The 16803-nt window shown below is 52.4% G+C and overlaps 1 protein-coding gene across 1 annotated transcript; it reads right to left on the bottom strand.

Moving 5' to 3' along the window:
* Positions 1 to 1407: 1407 nt before the first annotated feature.
* LOC141049084 (uncharacterized) lies at positions 1408 to 3079 on the bottom strand. The gene has a single exon (XM_073545232.1). The coding sequence runs from the start codon at positions 2469 to 2471 to the stop codon at positions 1836 to 1838; it is 636 nt and encodes a 211-aa protein (XP_073401333.1). The 5' UTR covers positions 2472 to 3079; the 3' UTR covers positions 1408 to 1835.
* Between the last annotated feature and the right edge of the window lie 13724 nt (positions 3080 to 16803).

Below are 16803 nucleotides of genomic sequence, written 5' to 3'. Positions count from 1 at the left end.
ATCTATCAGTCCCTTATAGCGGTAGCTTCTGAGAGTCCAATGGCGAAAAAAACAGATATTAATTGGATCATGTGATATTTTGGCTCAAAATGGCCTGAGAAAAGCTCTGTCACTGAGAGCAGAACCCTGGTGGAGCCGACTGATATCCGCTCTCACATAGCAGACTCTGGGGGACGCTGCTGTCTGGATTTGTACATGAGGGGCCGTCGTTACAGAAAAGTGCGGCTTCATTTCTACTTTCTCTAACTTCTCTCCATTTATCTCTCTATCCGATCTGTCTCCTCCTCATTATCTGCGTCCTTCTCTGTCCAATCTGTCTCCTCCTCATTATCTGCGTCCTTCTCTGTCCGATCTGTCTACTCATCATTATCTGAGCCCTTCTCTGTCCGAACTGTCTCCTCATTATCTGCATCCTTCTCTGTCCGATCTGTCTCCACCTCATTATCTGCGTCCTTCTCTGTCTCCTCCTCATCATCTGCGCAATTCTGTCCGATCTGTCTCCACCTCATTATCTGCGTCCTTGTCTGTCTGATCTGTCTCCACCTCATTATCTGCGTCCTTCTCTGTCCGATCTGTCTCCACCTCATTATCTGCGTGCTTCTCTGTCCGATCTGTCTCCTCCTCATTATCTGCGTCCTTCTCTGTCCGATCTGTCTCCTCATTATCTGCGTCCTTCTCTGTCTCCACCTCATTATCTGCATCCTTCTCTGTCCGATCTGTCTCCTCCTCATTATCTGCGTAATTCTGTTTCCGCCTCATTAGCTGCGTCCTTCTCTGTCCGATCTCTCCTCCTCATCTGCGCAATTCTGTCCGATCTGTCTCCACCTCATTATCTGCGTCCTTGTCTGTCTGATCTGTCTCCACCTCATTATCTGCGTCCTTCTCTGTCCGATCTGTCTCCACCTCATTATCTGCGTGCTTCTCTGTCCGATCTGTCTCCTCCTCATTATCTGCGTCCTTCTCTGTCCGATCTGTCTCCTCATTATCTGCGTCCTTCTCTGTCTCCACCTCATTATCTGCATCCTTCTCTGTCCGATCTGTCTCCTCCTCATTATCTGCGTCCTTCTCTGTCCGATCTGTCTCCTCATTATCTGCGTCCTTCTCTGTCTCCACCTCATTATCTGCATCCTTCTCTGTCCGATCTGTCTCCTCCTCATTATCTGCGTAATTCTGTTTCCGCCTCATTAGCTGCGTCCTTCTCTGTCCGATCTGTCTCCTCCTCATATGCGCAATTCTGTCCGATCTGTCTCCACCTCATTATCTGCGTCCTTGTCTGTCTGATCTGTCTCCTCATTATCTGCGTCCTTCTCTGTCTCCACCTCATTATCTGCATCCTTCTCTGTCCGATCTGTCTCCTCCTCATTATCTGCGTCCTTCTCTGTCCGATCTGTCTCCTCATTATCTGCGTCCTTCTCTGTCTCCACCTCATTATCTGCATCCTTCTCTGTCCGATCTGTCTCCTCCTCATTATCTGCGTAATTCTGTTTCCGCCTCATTAGCTGCGTCCTTCTCTGTCCGATCTGTCTCCTCCTCATATGCGCAATTCTGTCCGATCTGTCTCCACCTCATTATCTGCGTGCTTCTCTGTCTGATCTGTCTCCTCATTATCTGCGTCCTTCTCTGTCTGATCTGTCTCCACCTCATTATCTGCATCCTTCTCTGTCCAATCTGTCTTCTCCTCATTATCTGCATCCTTCTCTGTCTGATCTGTCTCCACCTCATTATCTGCATCCTTCTCTGTCCGATCTGTCTTCTCCTCATTATCTGCGTCCTTCTCTGTCCGATCTGTCTCCACCTCATTAGCTGCATCCTTCTCTGTCTGATCTGTCTCCTCCTCATCTGCGCAATTCTGTCCGATCTGTCTCCACCTCATTATCTGCGTCCTTGTCTGTCTGATCTGTCTCCACCTCATTATCTGCGTCCTTCTCTGTCCGATCTGTCTCCACCTCATTATCTGCGTTCTTCTCTGTCCGATCTGTCTCCTCATTATCTGCGTCCTTCTCTGTCCGATCTGTCTCCTCCTTATTATCTGCGTCCTTCTCTGTCCGATCTGTCTCCACATCATTATCTGCGTCCTTCTCGGTCCGATCTGTCTGCTCCTCATTATCTGCGTGCTTCTCTGTCTCCACCTCATTATCTGTGTCCTCTGTCTCCACCTCATTATCTGCATCCTTATCTCTCTGATCTGTCTCCTCCTCATTATCTGCGTCCTTCTCTGTCCAATCTGTCTCCACATCATTATCTGCGTCCTTCTCTGTCCGATCTGTCTGCTCCTCATTATCTGCGTCCTTCTCTGTCTCCACCTCATTATCTGTGTCCTCTGTCTCCACCTCATTATTTGCATCCTTATCTCTCTGATCTGTCTCCTCCTCATTATCTGCATCCTTCTCTGTCTCCACCTCATTATCTACATCCTTATCTCTCTGATCTGTCTCCTCCTCATTATCTGTGTCCTTCTGTCTCCACCTCATTATCTGTGTCCGTCTGTCTCCACCTCATTATCTGCATCCTTATCTCTCTGATCTGTCACCTCCTTATTATCTGTGTCCTTCTCTGTCCAATGTCTCCACCACACTATCTGTGTCTTTCTGTCTCCTCGTTATCTGTGTCCTTCTCTGTCCGATCTGTCTCCACCTCATTATCTGCGTCCTTCTCTGTCTCCACCTCATTATCTGCGTCCTTCTCTGTCCGATCTATCTCCTCCTCATTATCTGTGTCCTTCTCTGTCCGATCTGTCTCCACCTCATTATTTGCGTCCCTCTCTGTCCGATCTGTCTCCACCTCATTATCTGTGTCCTTCTCTGTCCGATCTGTCTCCACCTCATTATCTGCGTCCTCTATCCGATCTGTCTCCTCCTCATTATTTGCGTCCCTCTCTGTCCGATCTGTCTCCACCTCATTATCTGCGTCCTTCTCTGTCCGATCTCTCTCCTCCTCATTATCTGCGTCCTTCTCTATCCGATCTGTCTCCTCCTCATTATTTGCGTCCCTCTCTGTCCGATCTGTCTCCTCCTCATTATCTGCGTCCTTCTCTATCCGATCTGTCTCCTCCTCATTATCTGTGTCCTTCTCTATCCGTTCTGTCTACACCTCATTATCTGCGTCCTTCTCTATCCGATCTGTCTCCTCCTCATTATCTGCGTCCTTCTCTGTCCGATCTGTCTCCTCCTCATTAACTGCGTCCTTCTCTGTCCGATCTGTCTCCTCCTTAATATCTGCATCCTTTTCTCTCTGATCTGTCTCCTCCTTATTACCTGCATCCTTTTCTCTCTGATCTGTCTCCACCTCATTATCTGCATCCTTCGCTGTCCGATCTGTCTCCACCTCATTATCTACATCCTTATCTCTCTGATCTGTCTCCTCCTCATTATCTGTGTCCTTCTGTCTCCACCTCATTATCTGTGTCCGTCTGTCTCCACCTCATTATCTGCATCCTTATCTCTCTGATCTGTCACCTCCTTATTATCTGTGTTCTTCTCTGTCCAATGTCTCCACCACACTATCTGTGTCTTTCTGTCTCCTCGTTATCTGCGCCCTTCTCTGTCCGATCTGTCTCCACCTCATTATCTGTGTCCTTCTCTGTCCGATCTGTCTCCACCTCATTATCTGCGTCCTTCTCTGTCTCCACCTCATTATCTGCGTCCTTCTCTGTCCGATCTATCTCCTCCTCATTATCTGTGTCCTTCTCTGTCCGATCTGTCTCCACCTCATTATTTGCGTCCCTCTCTGTCCGATCTGTCTCCACCTCATTATCTGTGTCCTTCTCTGTCCGATCTGTCTCCACCTCATTATCTGCGTCCTCTATCCGATCTGTCTCCTCCTCATTATTTGCGTCCCTCTCTGTCCGATCTGTCTCCACCTCATTATCTGCGTCCTTCTCTGTCCGATCTCTCTCCTCCTCATTATCTGCGTCCTTCTCTATCCGATCTGTCTCCTCCTCATTATTTGCGTCCCTCTCTGTCCGATCTGTCTCCTCCTCATTATCTGCGTCCTTCTCTATCCGATCTGTCTCCTCCTCATTATCTGTGTCCTTCTCTATCCGTTCTGTCTACACCTCATTATCTGCGTCCTTCTCTATCCGATCTGTCTCCTCCACATTATCTGCGTCCTTCTCTGTCCGATCTGTCTCCTTCTCATTATCTGCGTCCTTCTCTGTCCGATCTATCTCCTCCTCATTATCTGCGTCCTTCTCTATCCGATCTGTCTCCTCCTCATTATCTGTGTCCTTCTCTATCCGATCTGTCTCCTCCTCATTATCTGCGTCCTTCTCTATCTGATCTGTCTCCTCCTCATTATCTGCGTCCTTCTCTGTCCGATCTGTCTCCTCCTCATTATATGCGTCCTTCTCTGTCCGATCTGTCTCCTCCTCATTATCTGCGTCCTTCTCTATCCGATCTGTCTCCACCTCATTATCTGCGTCCTTCTCTATCCGATCTGTCTCCTCCTCATTATCTGCGTCCTTCTCTATCCGATCTGTCTCCTCCTCATTATCTGCGTCCTTCTCTGTCCGATCTGTCTCCTCATTATCTGCGTCCTTCTCTATCCGATCTGTCTCCTCATTATTTGCGTCCCTCTCTGTCCGATCTGTCTCCTCCTCATTATTTGCTTCCCTCTCTGTCCGATCTGTCTCCTCCTCATTATCTGCGTCCTTCTCTATCCGATCTGTCTCCTCCTCATTATCTGCGTCCTTCTCTATCCGATCTGTCTCCACCTCATTATCTGCGTCCTTCTCTGTCCGATCTGTCTCCTCATTATCTGCGTCCTTCTCTATCCGATCTGTCTCCACCTCATTATCTGCGTCCTTCTCTGTCCGATCTGTCTCCTCCTCATTATCTGCGTCCTTCTCTATCCGATCTGTCTCCACCTCATTATCTGCGTCCTTCTCTGTCCGATCTGTCTCCTCATTATCTGCGTCCTTCTCTATCCGATCTGTCTCCACCTCATTATCTGCGTCCTTCTCTGTCCGATCTGTCTCCTCCTCATTATCTACGTCCTTCTCTATCCGATCTGTCTCCTCCTCATTATCTGCGTCCTTCTCTGTCCGATCTGTCTCCTCCTCATTACCTGCGTCCTTCTCTGTCCGATCTGTCTCCTCCTCATTATTTGCGTCCTTCTCTATCCGATCTGTCTCCACCTCATTAACTGCGTCCTTCTCTGTCCGATCTGTCTCCTCCTCATTATCTGCGTCCTTCTCTGTCCGATCTGTCTCCTCCTCATTATCTGCGTCCTTCTCTGTCCGATCTGTCTCCACCTCATTATCTGCGTCCTTCTCTATCCGATCTGTCTCCTCCTCATTATCTGCGTCCTTCTCTATCCGATCTGTCTCCTCCTCATTAACTGCGTCCTTCTCTGTCCGATCTGTCTCCTCCTCATTATCTGCGTCCTTCTCTATCCGATCTGTCTCCTCCTCATTATCTGCGTCCTTCTCTGTCCGATCTGTCTCCTCCTCATTATCTGCGTCCTTCTCTATCCAATCTGTCTCCTCCTTAATATCTGCATCCTTTTCTCTCTGATCTGTCTCCTCCTTATTATCTGCATCCTTTTCTCTCTGATCTGTCTCCTCCTTATTATCTGCGTCCTTCTCTATCCGATCTGTCTCCTCCTCATTATCTGCGTCCTTCTCTATCCGATCTGTCTCCTCCTTAATATCTGCATCCTTTTCTCTCTGATCTGTCTCCTCCTTATTATCTGCATCCTTTTCTCTGATCTGTCTCCTCCTCATTATCTGCGTCCTTCTCTATCCGATCTGTCTCCTCCTCATTATCTGCGTCCTTCTCTGTCCGATCTGTCTCCTCCTCATTACCTGCGTCCTTCTCTATCCGATCTGTCTCCTCCTCATTATCTGCGTCCTTCTCTGTCCGATCTGTCTCCACCTCATTAACTGCATCCTTCTCTATCCGATCTGTCTCCTCCTCATTATCTGCGTCCTTCTCTATCCGATCTGTCTCCTCCTCATTAACTGAGTCCTTCTCTGTCCGATCTGTCTCCTCCTTAATATCTGCATCCTTTTCTCTCTGATCTGTCTCCTCATTATCTGCATCCTTTTCTCTCTGATCTGTCTCCACCTCATTATCTGCATCCTTCTCTGTCCGATCTGTCTCCTCCTCATTATCTGTGTCCTTCTCTATCCGATCTGTCTCCACCTCATTAACTGCGTCCTTCTCTATCCGATCTGTCTCCTCCTCATTATCTGCGTCCTTCTCTATCCGATCTGTCTCCTCCTCATTAACTGCGTCCTTCTCTGTCCGATCTGTCTCCACCTCATTATCTGCATCCTTCTCTGTCCAATCTGTCTCCTCCTCATTATCTGCGTCCTTCTCTATCCGATCTGTCTCCACCTCATTAACTGCGTCCTTCTCTATCCGATCTGTCTCCTCCTCATTATCTGCGTCCTTCTCTGTCCGATCTGTCTCCACCTCATTATCTGCATCCTTCTCTGTCCGATCTGTCTCCTCCTCATTATCTGCGTCCTTCTCTGTCCGATCTGTCTCCTCATTAACTGCGTCCTTCTCTGTCCGATCTGTCTCCTCCTTAATATCTGCATCCTTTTCTCTCTGATCTGTCTCCTCCTTATTATCTGCATCCTTTTCTCTCTGATCTGTCTCCACCTCATTATCTGCGTCCTTCTCTGTCCGATCTGTCTCCTCCTCATTATCTGCGTCCTTCTCTATCCGATCTGTCTCCTCCTCATTAACTGAGTCCTTCTCTGTCCGATCTGTCTCCTCCTTAATATCTGCATCCTTTTCTCTCTGATCTGTCTCCTCCTTATTATCTGCATCCTTTTCTCTCTGATCTGTCTCCACCTCATTATCTGCATCCTTCTCTGTCCGATCTGTCTCCTCCTCATTATCTGTGTCCTTCTCTATCCGATCTGTCTCCACCTCATTAACTGCGTCCTTCTCTATCCGATCTCTCTCCACCTCATTAACTGCGTCCTTCTCTATCCGATCTGTCTCCTCCTCATTATCTGCGTCCTTCTCTATCCGATCTGTCTCCTCATTAACTGCGTCCTTCTCTGTCCGATCTGTCTCCTCATTAACTGCGTCCTTCTCTGTCCGATCTGTCTCCTCCTTAATATCTGCATCCTTTTCTCTCTGATCTGTCTCCTCCTTATTATCTGCATCCTTTTCTCTCTGATCTGTCTCCACCTCATTATCTGCGTCCTTCTCTGTCCGATCTGTCTCCACCTCATTAACTGCATCCTTCTCTATCCGATCTGTCTCCTCCTCATTATCTGCGTCCTTCTCTATCCGATCTGTCTCCTCCTCATTAACTGAGTCCTTCTCTGTCCGATCTGTCTCCTCCTTAATATCTGCATCCTTTTCTCTCTGATCTGTCTCCTCCTTATTATCTGCATCCTTTTCTCTCTGATCTGTCTCCACCTCATTATCTGCATCCTTCTCTGTCCGATCTGTCTCCTCCTCATTATCTGTGTCCTTCTCTATCCGATCTGTCTCCACCTCATTAACTGCGTCCTTCTCTATCCGATCTGTCTCCTCCTCATTATCTGCGTCCTTCTCTATCCGATCTGTCTCCTCCTCATTAACTGCGTCCTTCTCTGTCCGATCTGTCTCCACCTCATTATCTGCATCCTTCTCTGTCCGATCTGTCTCCTCCTCATTATCTGCGTCCTTCTCTGTCCGATCTGTCTCCTCATTAACTGCGTCCTTCTCTGTCCGATCTGTCTCCTCCTTAATATCTGCATCCTTTTCTCTCTGATCTGTCTCCTCCTTATTATCTGCATCCTTTTCTCTCTGATCTGTCTCCACCTCATTATCTGCGTCCTTCTCTGTCCGATCTGTCTCCTCCTCATTATCTGCGTCCTTCTCTATCCGATCTGTCTCCTCCTCATTAACTGAGTCCTTCTCTGTCCGATCTGTCTCCTCCTTAATATCTGCATCCTTTTCTCTCTGATCTGTCTCCTCCTTATTATCTGCATCCTTTTCTCTCTGATCTGTCTCCACCTCATTATCTGCATCCTTCTCTGTCCGATCTGTCTCCTCCTCATTATCTGTGTCCTTCTCTATCCGATCTGTCTCCACCTCATTAACTGCGTCCTTCTCTATCCGATCTCTCTCCACCTCATTAACTGCGTCCTTCTCTATCCGATCTGTCTCCTCCTCATTATCTGCGTCCTTCTCTATCCGATCTGTCTCCTCATTAACTGCGTCCTTCTCTGTCCGATCTGTCTCCTCATTAACTGCGTCCTTCTCTGTCCGATCTGTCTCCTCCTTAATATCTGCATCCTTTTCTCTCTGATCTGTCTCCTCCTTATTATCTGCATCCTTTTCTCTCTGATCTGTCTCCACCTCATTATCTGCGTCCTTCTCTGTCCGATCTGTCTCCACCTCATTAACTGCATCCTTCTCTATCCGATCTGTCTCCTCCTCATTATCTGCGTCCTTCTCTATCCGATCTGTCTCCTCCTCATTAACTGAGTCCTTCTCTGTCCGATCTGTCTCCTCCTTAATATCTGCATCCTTTTCTCTCTGATCTGTCTCCTCCTTATTATCTGCATCCTTTTCTCTCTGATCTGTCTCCACCTCATTATCTGCATCCTTCTCTGTCCGATCTGTCTCCTCCTCATTATCTGTGTCCTTCTCTATCCGATCTGTCTCCACCTCATTAACTGCGTCCTTCTCTATCCGATCTGTCTCCTCCTCATTATCTGCGTCCTTCTCTATCCGATCTGTCTCCTCCTCATTAACTGCGTCCTTCTCTGTCCGATCTGTCTCCACCTCATTATCTGCATCCTTCTCTGTCCGATCTGTCTCCTCCTCATTATCTGCGTCCTTCTCTATCCGATCTGTCTCCTCCTCATTAACTGCGTCCTTCTCTATCCGATCTGTCTCCTCCTCATTATCTGCGTCCTTCTCTATCCGATCTGTCTCCTCCTCATTAACTGCGTCCTTCTCTGTCCGATCTGTCTCCTCCTCATTATCTGCGTCCTTCTCTATCCGATCTGTCTCCTCCTCATTATCTGCATCCTTCTCTATCCGATCTGTCTCCTCCTCATTATCTGCGTCCTTCTCTATCCGATCTGTCTCCTCCTCATTAACTGCGTCCTTCTCTGTCCGATCTGTCTCCACCTCATTATCTGTGTCCTTCTCTATCCGATCTGTCTCCTCCTCATTAACTGCGTCCTTCTCTATCCGATCTGTCTCCTCCTCATTAACTGCGTCCTTCTCTGTCCGATCTGTCTCCACCTCATTATCTGCGTCCTTCTCTATCCGATCTGTCTCCTCCTCATTATCTGCGTCCTTCTCTATCCGATCTGTCTCCTCCTCATTAACTGCGTCCTTCTCTGTCCGATCTGTCTCCTCCTCATTATCTGCGTCCTTCTCTATCCGATCTGTCTCCTCCTCATTATCTGCATCCTTCTCTATCCGATCTGTCTCCTCCTCATTATCTGCGTCCTTCTCTATCCGATCTGTCTCCTCCTCATTAACTGCGTCCTTCTCTGTCCGATCTGTCTCCACCTCATTATCTGTGTCCTTCTCTATCCGATCTGTCTCCTCCTCATTAACTGCGTCCTTCTCTATCCGATCTGTCTCCTCCTCATTAACTGCGTCCTTCTCTGTCCGATCTGTCTCCACCTCATTATCTGTGTCCTTCTCTATCCGATCTGTCTCCTCCTCATTATCTGCGTCCTTCTCTATCCGATCTGTCTCCTCCTCATTAACTGCGTCCTTCTCTGTCCGATCTGTCTCCACCTCATTATCTGCGTCCTTCTCTATCCGATCTGTCTCCTCCTCATTATCTGCGTCCTTCTCTATCCGATCTGTCTCCTCCTTAATATCTGCATCCTTCTCTGTCTCCTCCTTATTATCTGCATCCTTTTCTCTCTGATCTGTCTCCTCCTTATTATCTGCATCCTTTTCTCTCTGATCTGTCTCCTCCTTATTATCTGCATCCTTATCTTTCTATCTGTTCAGTTACCTGTAATGTTTCCCTTCACAGAGAATCACCACGTCACAGTCCTCGGTCTGCGGCTCCTGTGGGGATGTGATAAGTGAACACCTCTCATTTGTGGTCACATTTCCAGGAACAAGGGCCCATAGGAACCAATCACATCAAAGGACGAGAAGACAAGAGCAGCGGCCATTACTGAACCCTGTAACTTACTGCCCACAGACCTGAAGGAGAGATGTGACCGCAGAGCAGGAGGGAAGAAGGAGAGAAGGGGACAGGAAGTCACAGTCACCCTGAGAGGAGGAACTGCAGGGGCGGGGCTGACCGAGGAGCCGGATGTGGTAAAGGGAACGGAAGAGGCGGGGCTTATCGCGGGGCAAATGGCGGCTATAAGAGCCTTAGTTAATATGTTCAAGCGGGGAAGAAAGGGGAGGAGCTAATCTACCTGACACACACGGAGGCGGAGACCGCGGTCTGGCCACAGCAAGTGGTACAGTCCATGAGGAGAGGCCGGAGCAAGTGGTACAGTCCATGATGGGAGGAGCTGAGCGTTCGTGAAAGAGAGCGCGGGCTAATTGCACATTCCATGAGGGGGAAGCGCTGATTTGGTCGAAATTGAGGAGAGGCCGGAGGTAATGGTCCGCTCCATGCAGGGAGGAGCTGAGCTGGCAGTCGGTCCGAGGGGGCGGAGCCAGAGTATTCGCTGAGGTGATCTGCCGGGAATTGTGAGGTAAAGTGCAAGTGATCAGTGTGCTGGTGAGGTGACCGGAGACAAGGCGCGGAGGGAGCCACACAGCCAGCCCAGCGCCCTCCTCCACGCAGCCAGCCCAGCGCCCTCCTCCACGCAGCCAGCCCAGCGCCCTCCTCCACGCACAGCCAGCCCAGCGCCCTCCTCCACGCACAGCCAGCCCAGCGCCCTCCTCCACGCACAGCCAGCCCAGCGCCCTCCTCCACGCACAGCCAGCCCAGCGCCCTCCTCCACGCACAGCCAGCCCAGCGCCCTCCTCCACGCACAGCCAGCCCAGCGCCCTCCTCCACTCACAGCCAGCCCAGGGCCCTCCTCCACACACACAGCCAGCCCAGGGCCCTCCTCCACACACACAGCCAGCCCAGGGCCCTCCTCCACACACAGCCAGCCCAGGGCCCTCCTCCACCCACAGCCAGCCCAGCGCCCTCCTCCACCCACAGCCAGCCCAGCGCCCTCCTCCACCCACAGCCAGCCCAGCGCCCTCCTCCACCCACAGCCAGCCCAGCGCCCTCCTCCACCCACAGCCAGCCCAGCGCCCTCCTCCACTCACAGCCAGCCCAGCGCCCTCCTCCACACACAGCCAGCCCAGCGCCCTCCTCCACGCACAGCCAGCCCAGCGCCCTCCTCCACGCACAGCCAGCCCAGCGCCCTCCTCCACGCACAGCCAGCCCAGCGCCCTCCTCCACGCACAGCCAGCCCAGCGCCCTCCTCCACGCACAGCCAGCCCAGCGCCCTCCTCCACGCACAGCCAGCCCAGCGCCCTCCTCCACGCACAGCCAGCCCAGCGCCCTCCTCCAGGGGAAGAAACCTCATAAATGGTTCCACATCCTGACTGAGGTACAATATTACTGTGTATTACAGGTGTCTCCGCGTCGGGTCTGGCCATAATGGTGATGTAATGTGCTGCGCCGTGTGCAGTATACAGGCCTCGTCATGTGTAAAAGTGACCAGGAAACGTCTCAGTACAAGTACTCCTGTGACTATGGCGCCTGTCAGGGGCTCCGCTCCATGTAATTATGGCGCCTGTCCGGGGCTCCGCTCCGTGTGATTATGGCGCCTGTCCGGGGCTCCGCTCCGTGTGATTATGGCGCCTGTCAGGGGCTCCGCTCAGTGTGATTATGGCGCCTGTCAGGGGCTCCGCTCAGTGTGATTATGGCGCCTGTCAGGGGCTCCGCTCAGTGTGATTATGGCGCCTGTCAGGGGCTCCGCTCAGTGTAATTATGGCGCCTGTCAGGGGCTCCGCTCAGTGTGATTATGGCGCCTGTCAGGGGATCCGCTCAGTGTGATTATGGCGCCTGTCAGGGGCTCCGCTCCGTGTGATTATGGCGCCTGTCAGGGGCTCCGCTCCGTGTGATTATGGCGCCTGTCAGGGGCTCCGCTCCGTGTGATTATGGCGCCTGTCAGGGGCTCCGCTCCGTGTGATTATGGCGCCTGTCAGGGGCTCCGCTCCGTGTGATTATGGCGCCTGTCAGGGGCTCCGCTCAGTGTGATTATGGCGCCTGTCAGGGGCTCCGCTCAGTGTGATTATGGCGCCTGTCAGGGGCTCCGCTCAGTGTGATTATGGCGCCTGTCAGGGGCTCCGCTCCGTGTGATTATGGCGCCTGTCCGGGGCTCCGCTCCGTGTGATTATGGCGCCTGTCCGGGGCTCCGCTCCGTGTGATTATGGCGCCTGTCCGGGGCTCCGCTCCGTGTGATTATGGCGCCTGTCAGGGGCTCCGCTCCGTGTGATTATGGCGCCTGTCAGGGGCTCCGCTCCGTGTGATTATGGCGCCTGTCAGGGGCTCCGCTCCGTGTGATTATGGCGCCTGTCAGGGGCTCCGCTCAGTGTGATTATGGCGCCTGTCAGGGGCTCCGCTCAGAGTGATTATGGCGCCTGTCCGGGGCTCCGCTCAGTGTGATTATGGCGTCTGTCCGGGGCTCCGCTCAGTGTGATTATGGCGTCTGTCCGGGGCTCCGCTCAGTGTGATTATGGCGTCTGTCCCGGTCTCCGCACCGTGTGATTATGGCGTCTGTCCGGGCTCCGCTCAGTGTGATTATGGCGTCTGTCCGGGGCTCCGCTCAGTGTGATTATGGCGTCTGTCCGGGGCTCCGCTCAGTGTGATTATGGCGTCTGTCCGGGGCTCCGCACCGTGTGATTATGGCGCCTGTCAGGGGCTCCGCACCGTGTGATTATGGCGCCTGTCCGGGGCTCCGCTCAGTGTGATTATGGCGCCTGTCAGGGGCTCCGCTCAGTGTGATTATGGCGCCTGTCAGGGGCTCCGCTCAGTGTGATTATGGCGCCTGTCAGGGGCTCCGCTCAGTGTGATTATGGCCCCTGTCAGGGGCTCTGCTCAGTGTGATTATGGCGCCTGTCAGGGGCTCCGCTCAGAGTGATTATGGCGCCTGTCCGGGGCTCCGCTCATTGTGATTATGGCGCCTGTCAGGGGCTCCGCACCGTGTGATTATGGCGCCTGTCAGGGGCTCCGCTCAGTGTGATTATGGCGCCTGTCAGGGGCTCCGCTCAGTGTGATTATGGCGCCTGTCAGGGGCTCCGCTCAGTGTGATTATGGCGCCTGTCAGGGGCTCCGCTCAGTGTGATTATGGCGCCTGTCAGGGGCTCCGCTCAGTGTGATTATGGCGCCTGTCAGGGGCTCCGCTCAGTGTGATTATGGCGCCTGTCAGGGGCTCCTCTCAGAGTGATTATGGCGCCTGTCCGGGGCTCCGCTCATTGTGATTATGGCGCCTGTCAGGGGCTCCGCACCGTGTGATTATGGCGCCTGTCAGGGGCTCCGCTCAGTGTGATTATGGCGCCTGTCAGGGGCTCCGCTCAGTGTGATTATGGCGCCTGTCAGGGGCTCCGCTCAGTGTGATTATGGCGCCTGTCAGGGGCTCCGCTCAGAGTGATTATGGCGCCTGTCCGGGGCTCCGCTCAGTGTGATTATGGCGCCTGTCAGGGGCTCCGCTCCGTGTGGTTATGGCGTCTGTCCGGGGCTCCGCTCAGTGTGATTATGGCGTCTGTCCGGGGCTCCGCTCAGTGTGATTATGGCGTCTGTCCGGGGCTCCGCTCAGTGTGATTATGGCTCCTGGCAGGGGCTCCGCTCATTGTGATCATGGCGCCTGTCAGGGGCTCCGCTCAGTGTGATTATGGCGCCTGTCAGGGGCTCCGCTCAGTGTGATTATGGCGCCTGTCAGGGGCTCCGCTCAGTGTGATTATGGCGCCTGTCAGGGGCTCCGCTCAGTGTGATTATGGCGCCTGTCCGGGGCTCCGCTCACTGTGATTATGGCGCCTGGCAGGGGCTCCGCTCACTGTGATTATGGCTCCTGGCAGGGGCTCCGCTCAGTGTGATTATGGCGCCTGGCAGGGGCTCCGCTCAGTGTGATTATGGCGCCTGTCCGGGGCTCCGCACCGTGTTGTTATGGCGCCTGTCAGGGGCTCCGCACCGTGTGATTATGGCGCCTGTCAGGGGCTCCGCTCAGTGTGATTATGGCGCCTGTCAGGGGCTCCGCTCAGTGTGATTATGGCGCCTGTCAGGGGCTCTGCTCAGTGTGTTTATGGCGCCTGTCAGGGGCTCCGCTCAGTGTGATTATGGTGTCTGTCAGAGGCTCCGCTCAGTGTGGTTATGGCGTCTGTCAGGGGCTCCGCTCAGTGTGGTTATGGCGCTTGTCCGGGGCTCCGCACCGTGTGATTATGGTGCCTGTCAGGGGCTCCGCTCAGTGTGATTATGGCGCCTGTCAGGGGCTCCGCTCAGTGTGATTATGGCGCCTGTCAGGGGCTCCGCTCGGTGTGGTTATGGCGTCTGTCAGGGGCTCCGCTCGGTGTGATTATGGCGTCTGTCAGGGGCTCCGCTCGGTGTGGTTATGGCGCCTGTCAGGGGCTCCGCTCGGTGTGATTATGGCGTCTGTCAGGGGCTCCGCTCAGTGTGATTATGGCGTCTGTCAGGGGCTCCGCTCAGTGTGGTTATGGCGCCTATCAGGGGCTCCGCTCAGTGTGGTTATGGCGCCTGTCAGGGGCTCCGCTCAGTGTGATTATGGCGCTTGTCCGGGGCTCCGCACTGTGTGATTATGGCACCTGTCTGAGGCTCCGCTCAGTTTGATTATGGCGCCTGTCAGGGACTCCTCAGTATGATTATGTACAGAGGTGCCATACCTGTCTGCAGCTCTGGAGCACAGCACCTTGTTTATGTACAGAGGTGCCATACCTGTCTGCAGCTCTGGAGCGCAGCGTTGTACAGCACCGTGTTCATGTACAGAGGTGCCATACCTGTCTGCAGCTCTCGAGCACAGCACCTTGTTCATGTACAGAGGTGCCATACCTGTCTGCAGCTCTGGAGCACAGCGCTGTACAGCACCGTGTTCATGTACAGAGGTGCCATACCTGTCAGCAGCTCTGGAGCACAGCGAGGTACAGCACCGTGTTCATGTACAGAGGTGCCATACCTTTCAGCACCTCTGGAGCACAGCACTGTACAGCACCGTATTTATGTACAGAGGTGCCATACCTGTCTGCAGCTCTGGAGCGCAGCACCTTGTTCATGTACAGAGGTGCCATACCTGTCAGCAGTTCTGGAGCACAGCGCTGTACAGCACCGTGTTCATGTACAGAGGTGCCATACCTGTCAGCAGCTCTGGAGCACAGCGCTGTACAGCACCGTGTTCATGTACAGAGGTGCCATACCTGTCAGCAGTTCTGGAGCACAGCGCTGTACAGCACCGTATTCATGTACAGAGGTTCCATACCTGTCAGCAGCTCTGGAGCACAGCGCTGTACAGCACCGTCTTCATGTACAGAGGTGCCATACCTGTCAGCAGCTCTGGAGCACAGCGCTGTACAGCACCGTGTTCATGTACAGAGGTGCCATACCTGTCAGCAGTTCGGGAGCACAGCACTGTACAGCACCGTGCTCATGAAGTTTCAGCTACACCTAATGAATAATTATTTTATATGAATAATTAAATAAATTAACAGAAGGATTCTGACTTTAACAGCAAATGAAAGAATTGTCAAAAACTAAAATACCCCAATACTCATGAGAATTCCTGTGTTCTGTACTCTGTGTATACTGACAGCAGCAGACAGGTGGCGCTCTCAGCTAATCTCTGCGTTTTTCTCAACCAATATCAACCTGCTCCATCTGGCGCTCATCTAATAAAGAGCAATAAAAACTATTATTATAAAAGGATTAAATCGCTGATGAATATAATGGCAGCAGCGGATAATGCCAAGAATGGGGCCATTGTTACCAGCAGTAATAACAGACGTCTTCATCCAAACAGGGGGGACGGCCAAGCACAATATTATTTGTTTCAGTTCGGGTCCCATGCAAGAAAATAAGTAATTAGATTGTTATATAATTGTTGATACTGGAAAAGGACCTGATACAGAATAATTTTTTTTTGTACATGACTGACAGGTGAAAGGCCTTTGCTGCCCAGCAACTTCAGACTTTTTAAAGAGTAAGTGAATAAAAAAAATCTTTACTCTTGTAGTGTTCCACCAGTCCATCTGCAGAATAACTGGAGGGATGGATGGATGGCCGGAGTGAGGGAGGGAGGGATGGATGGATGAAGAGAAAGATGGATGGATGAAGAGAAAGATGGATGAATGGCTGGAGTGAGGGAGGGAGGGAGGGATGGATGAAGAGAAAGATGGATGGATGGCCGGAGTGAGGGAGGGAGGGATGAAGAGAAAGATGGATGAATTGCTGGAGTGAGGGAGGGAGGGATGGATGGATGGCCGGAGTGAGGGAGGGAGGGAGGGATGGATGGATGGCTGGAGTGAGGGAGGGAGGGATGGATGGATGGCCGGAGGGAGGGAGGGATGGATGGATGGTTGGAGGGGGGGATGGATGGATGAAGAGAAAGATGGGTGGATGGCTGGAGGGAGGGATAGAGGATATATAATCTACAGACAGGAGACAGATCGTGCTCCCTGGTTGTCTCCGCCTGACATGCTGACACTCCTCAGTCCCTCCAGTGTCCTTGTTTATTCTTGCAGAACACCTGTACAATTGCCTATAAGGACATGTTGAAGAAAAGTAGCAGTCGTGTTCCCATCCTGGGGAGAGGGTCGTGAATCCTGGGCTTTGGGTATTCTATACACTAATTGCTGGGAGTGGGGTCCTCTGCGTAGGACTTTCTAAGTGATGCTGGGATTGGGGTCCTGT

The sequence above is a fragment of the Dendrobates tinctorius genome, unplaced genomic scaffold (assembly GCF_039654945.1).
Source record: "Dendrobates tinctorius isolate UK_male_01 unplaced genomic scaffold, ASM3965494v1 ptg000143l, whole genome shotgun sequence".
In the NCBI taxonomy this organism is placed as follows: domain Eukaryota; kingdom Metazoa; phylum Chordata; class Amphibia; order Anura; family Dendrobatidae; genus Dendrobates; species Dendrobates tinctorius.
This window is presented reverse-complemented; position numbering and strand designations above follow the sequence as displayed.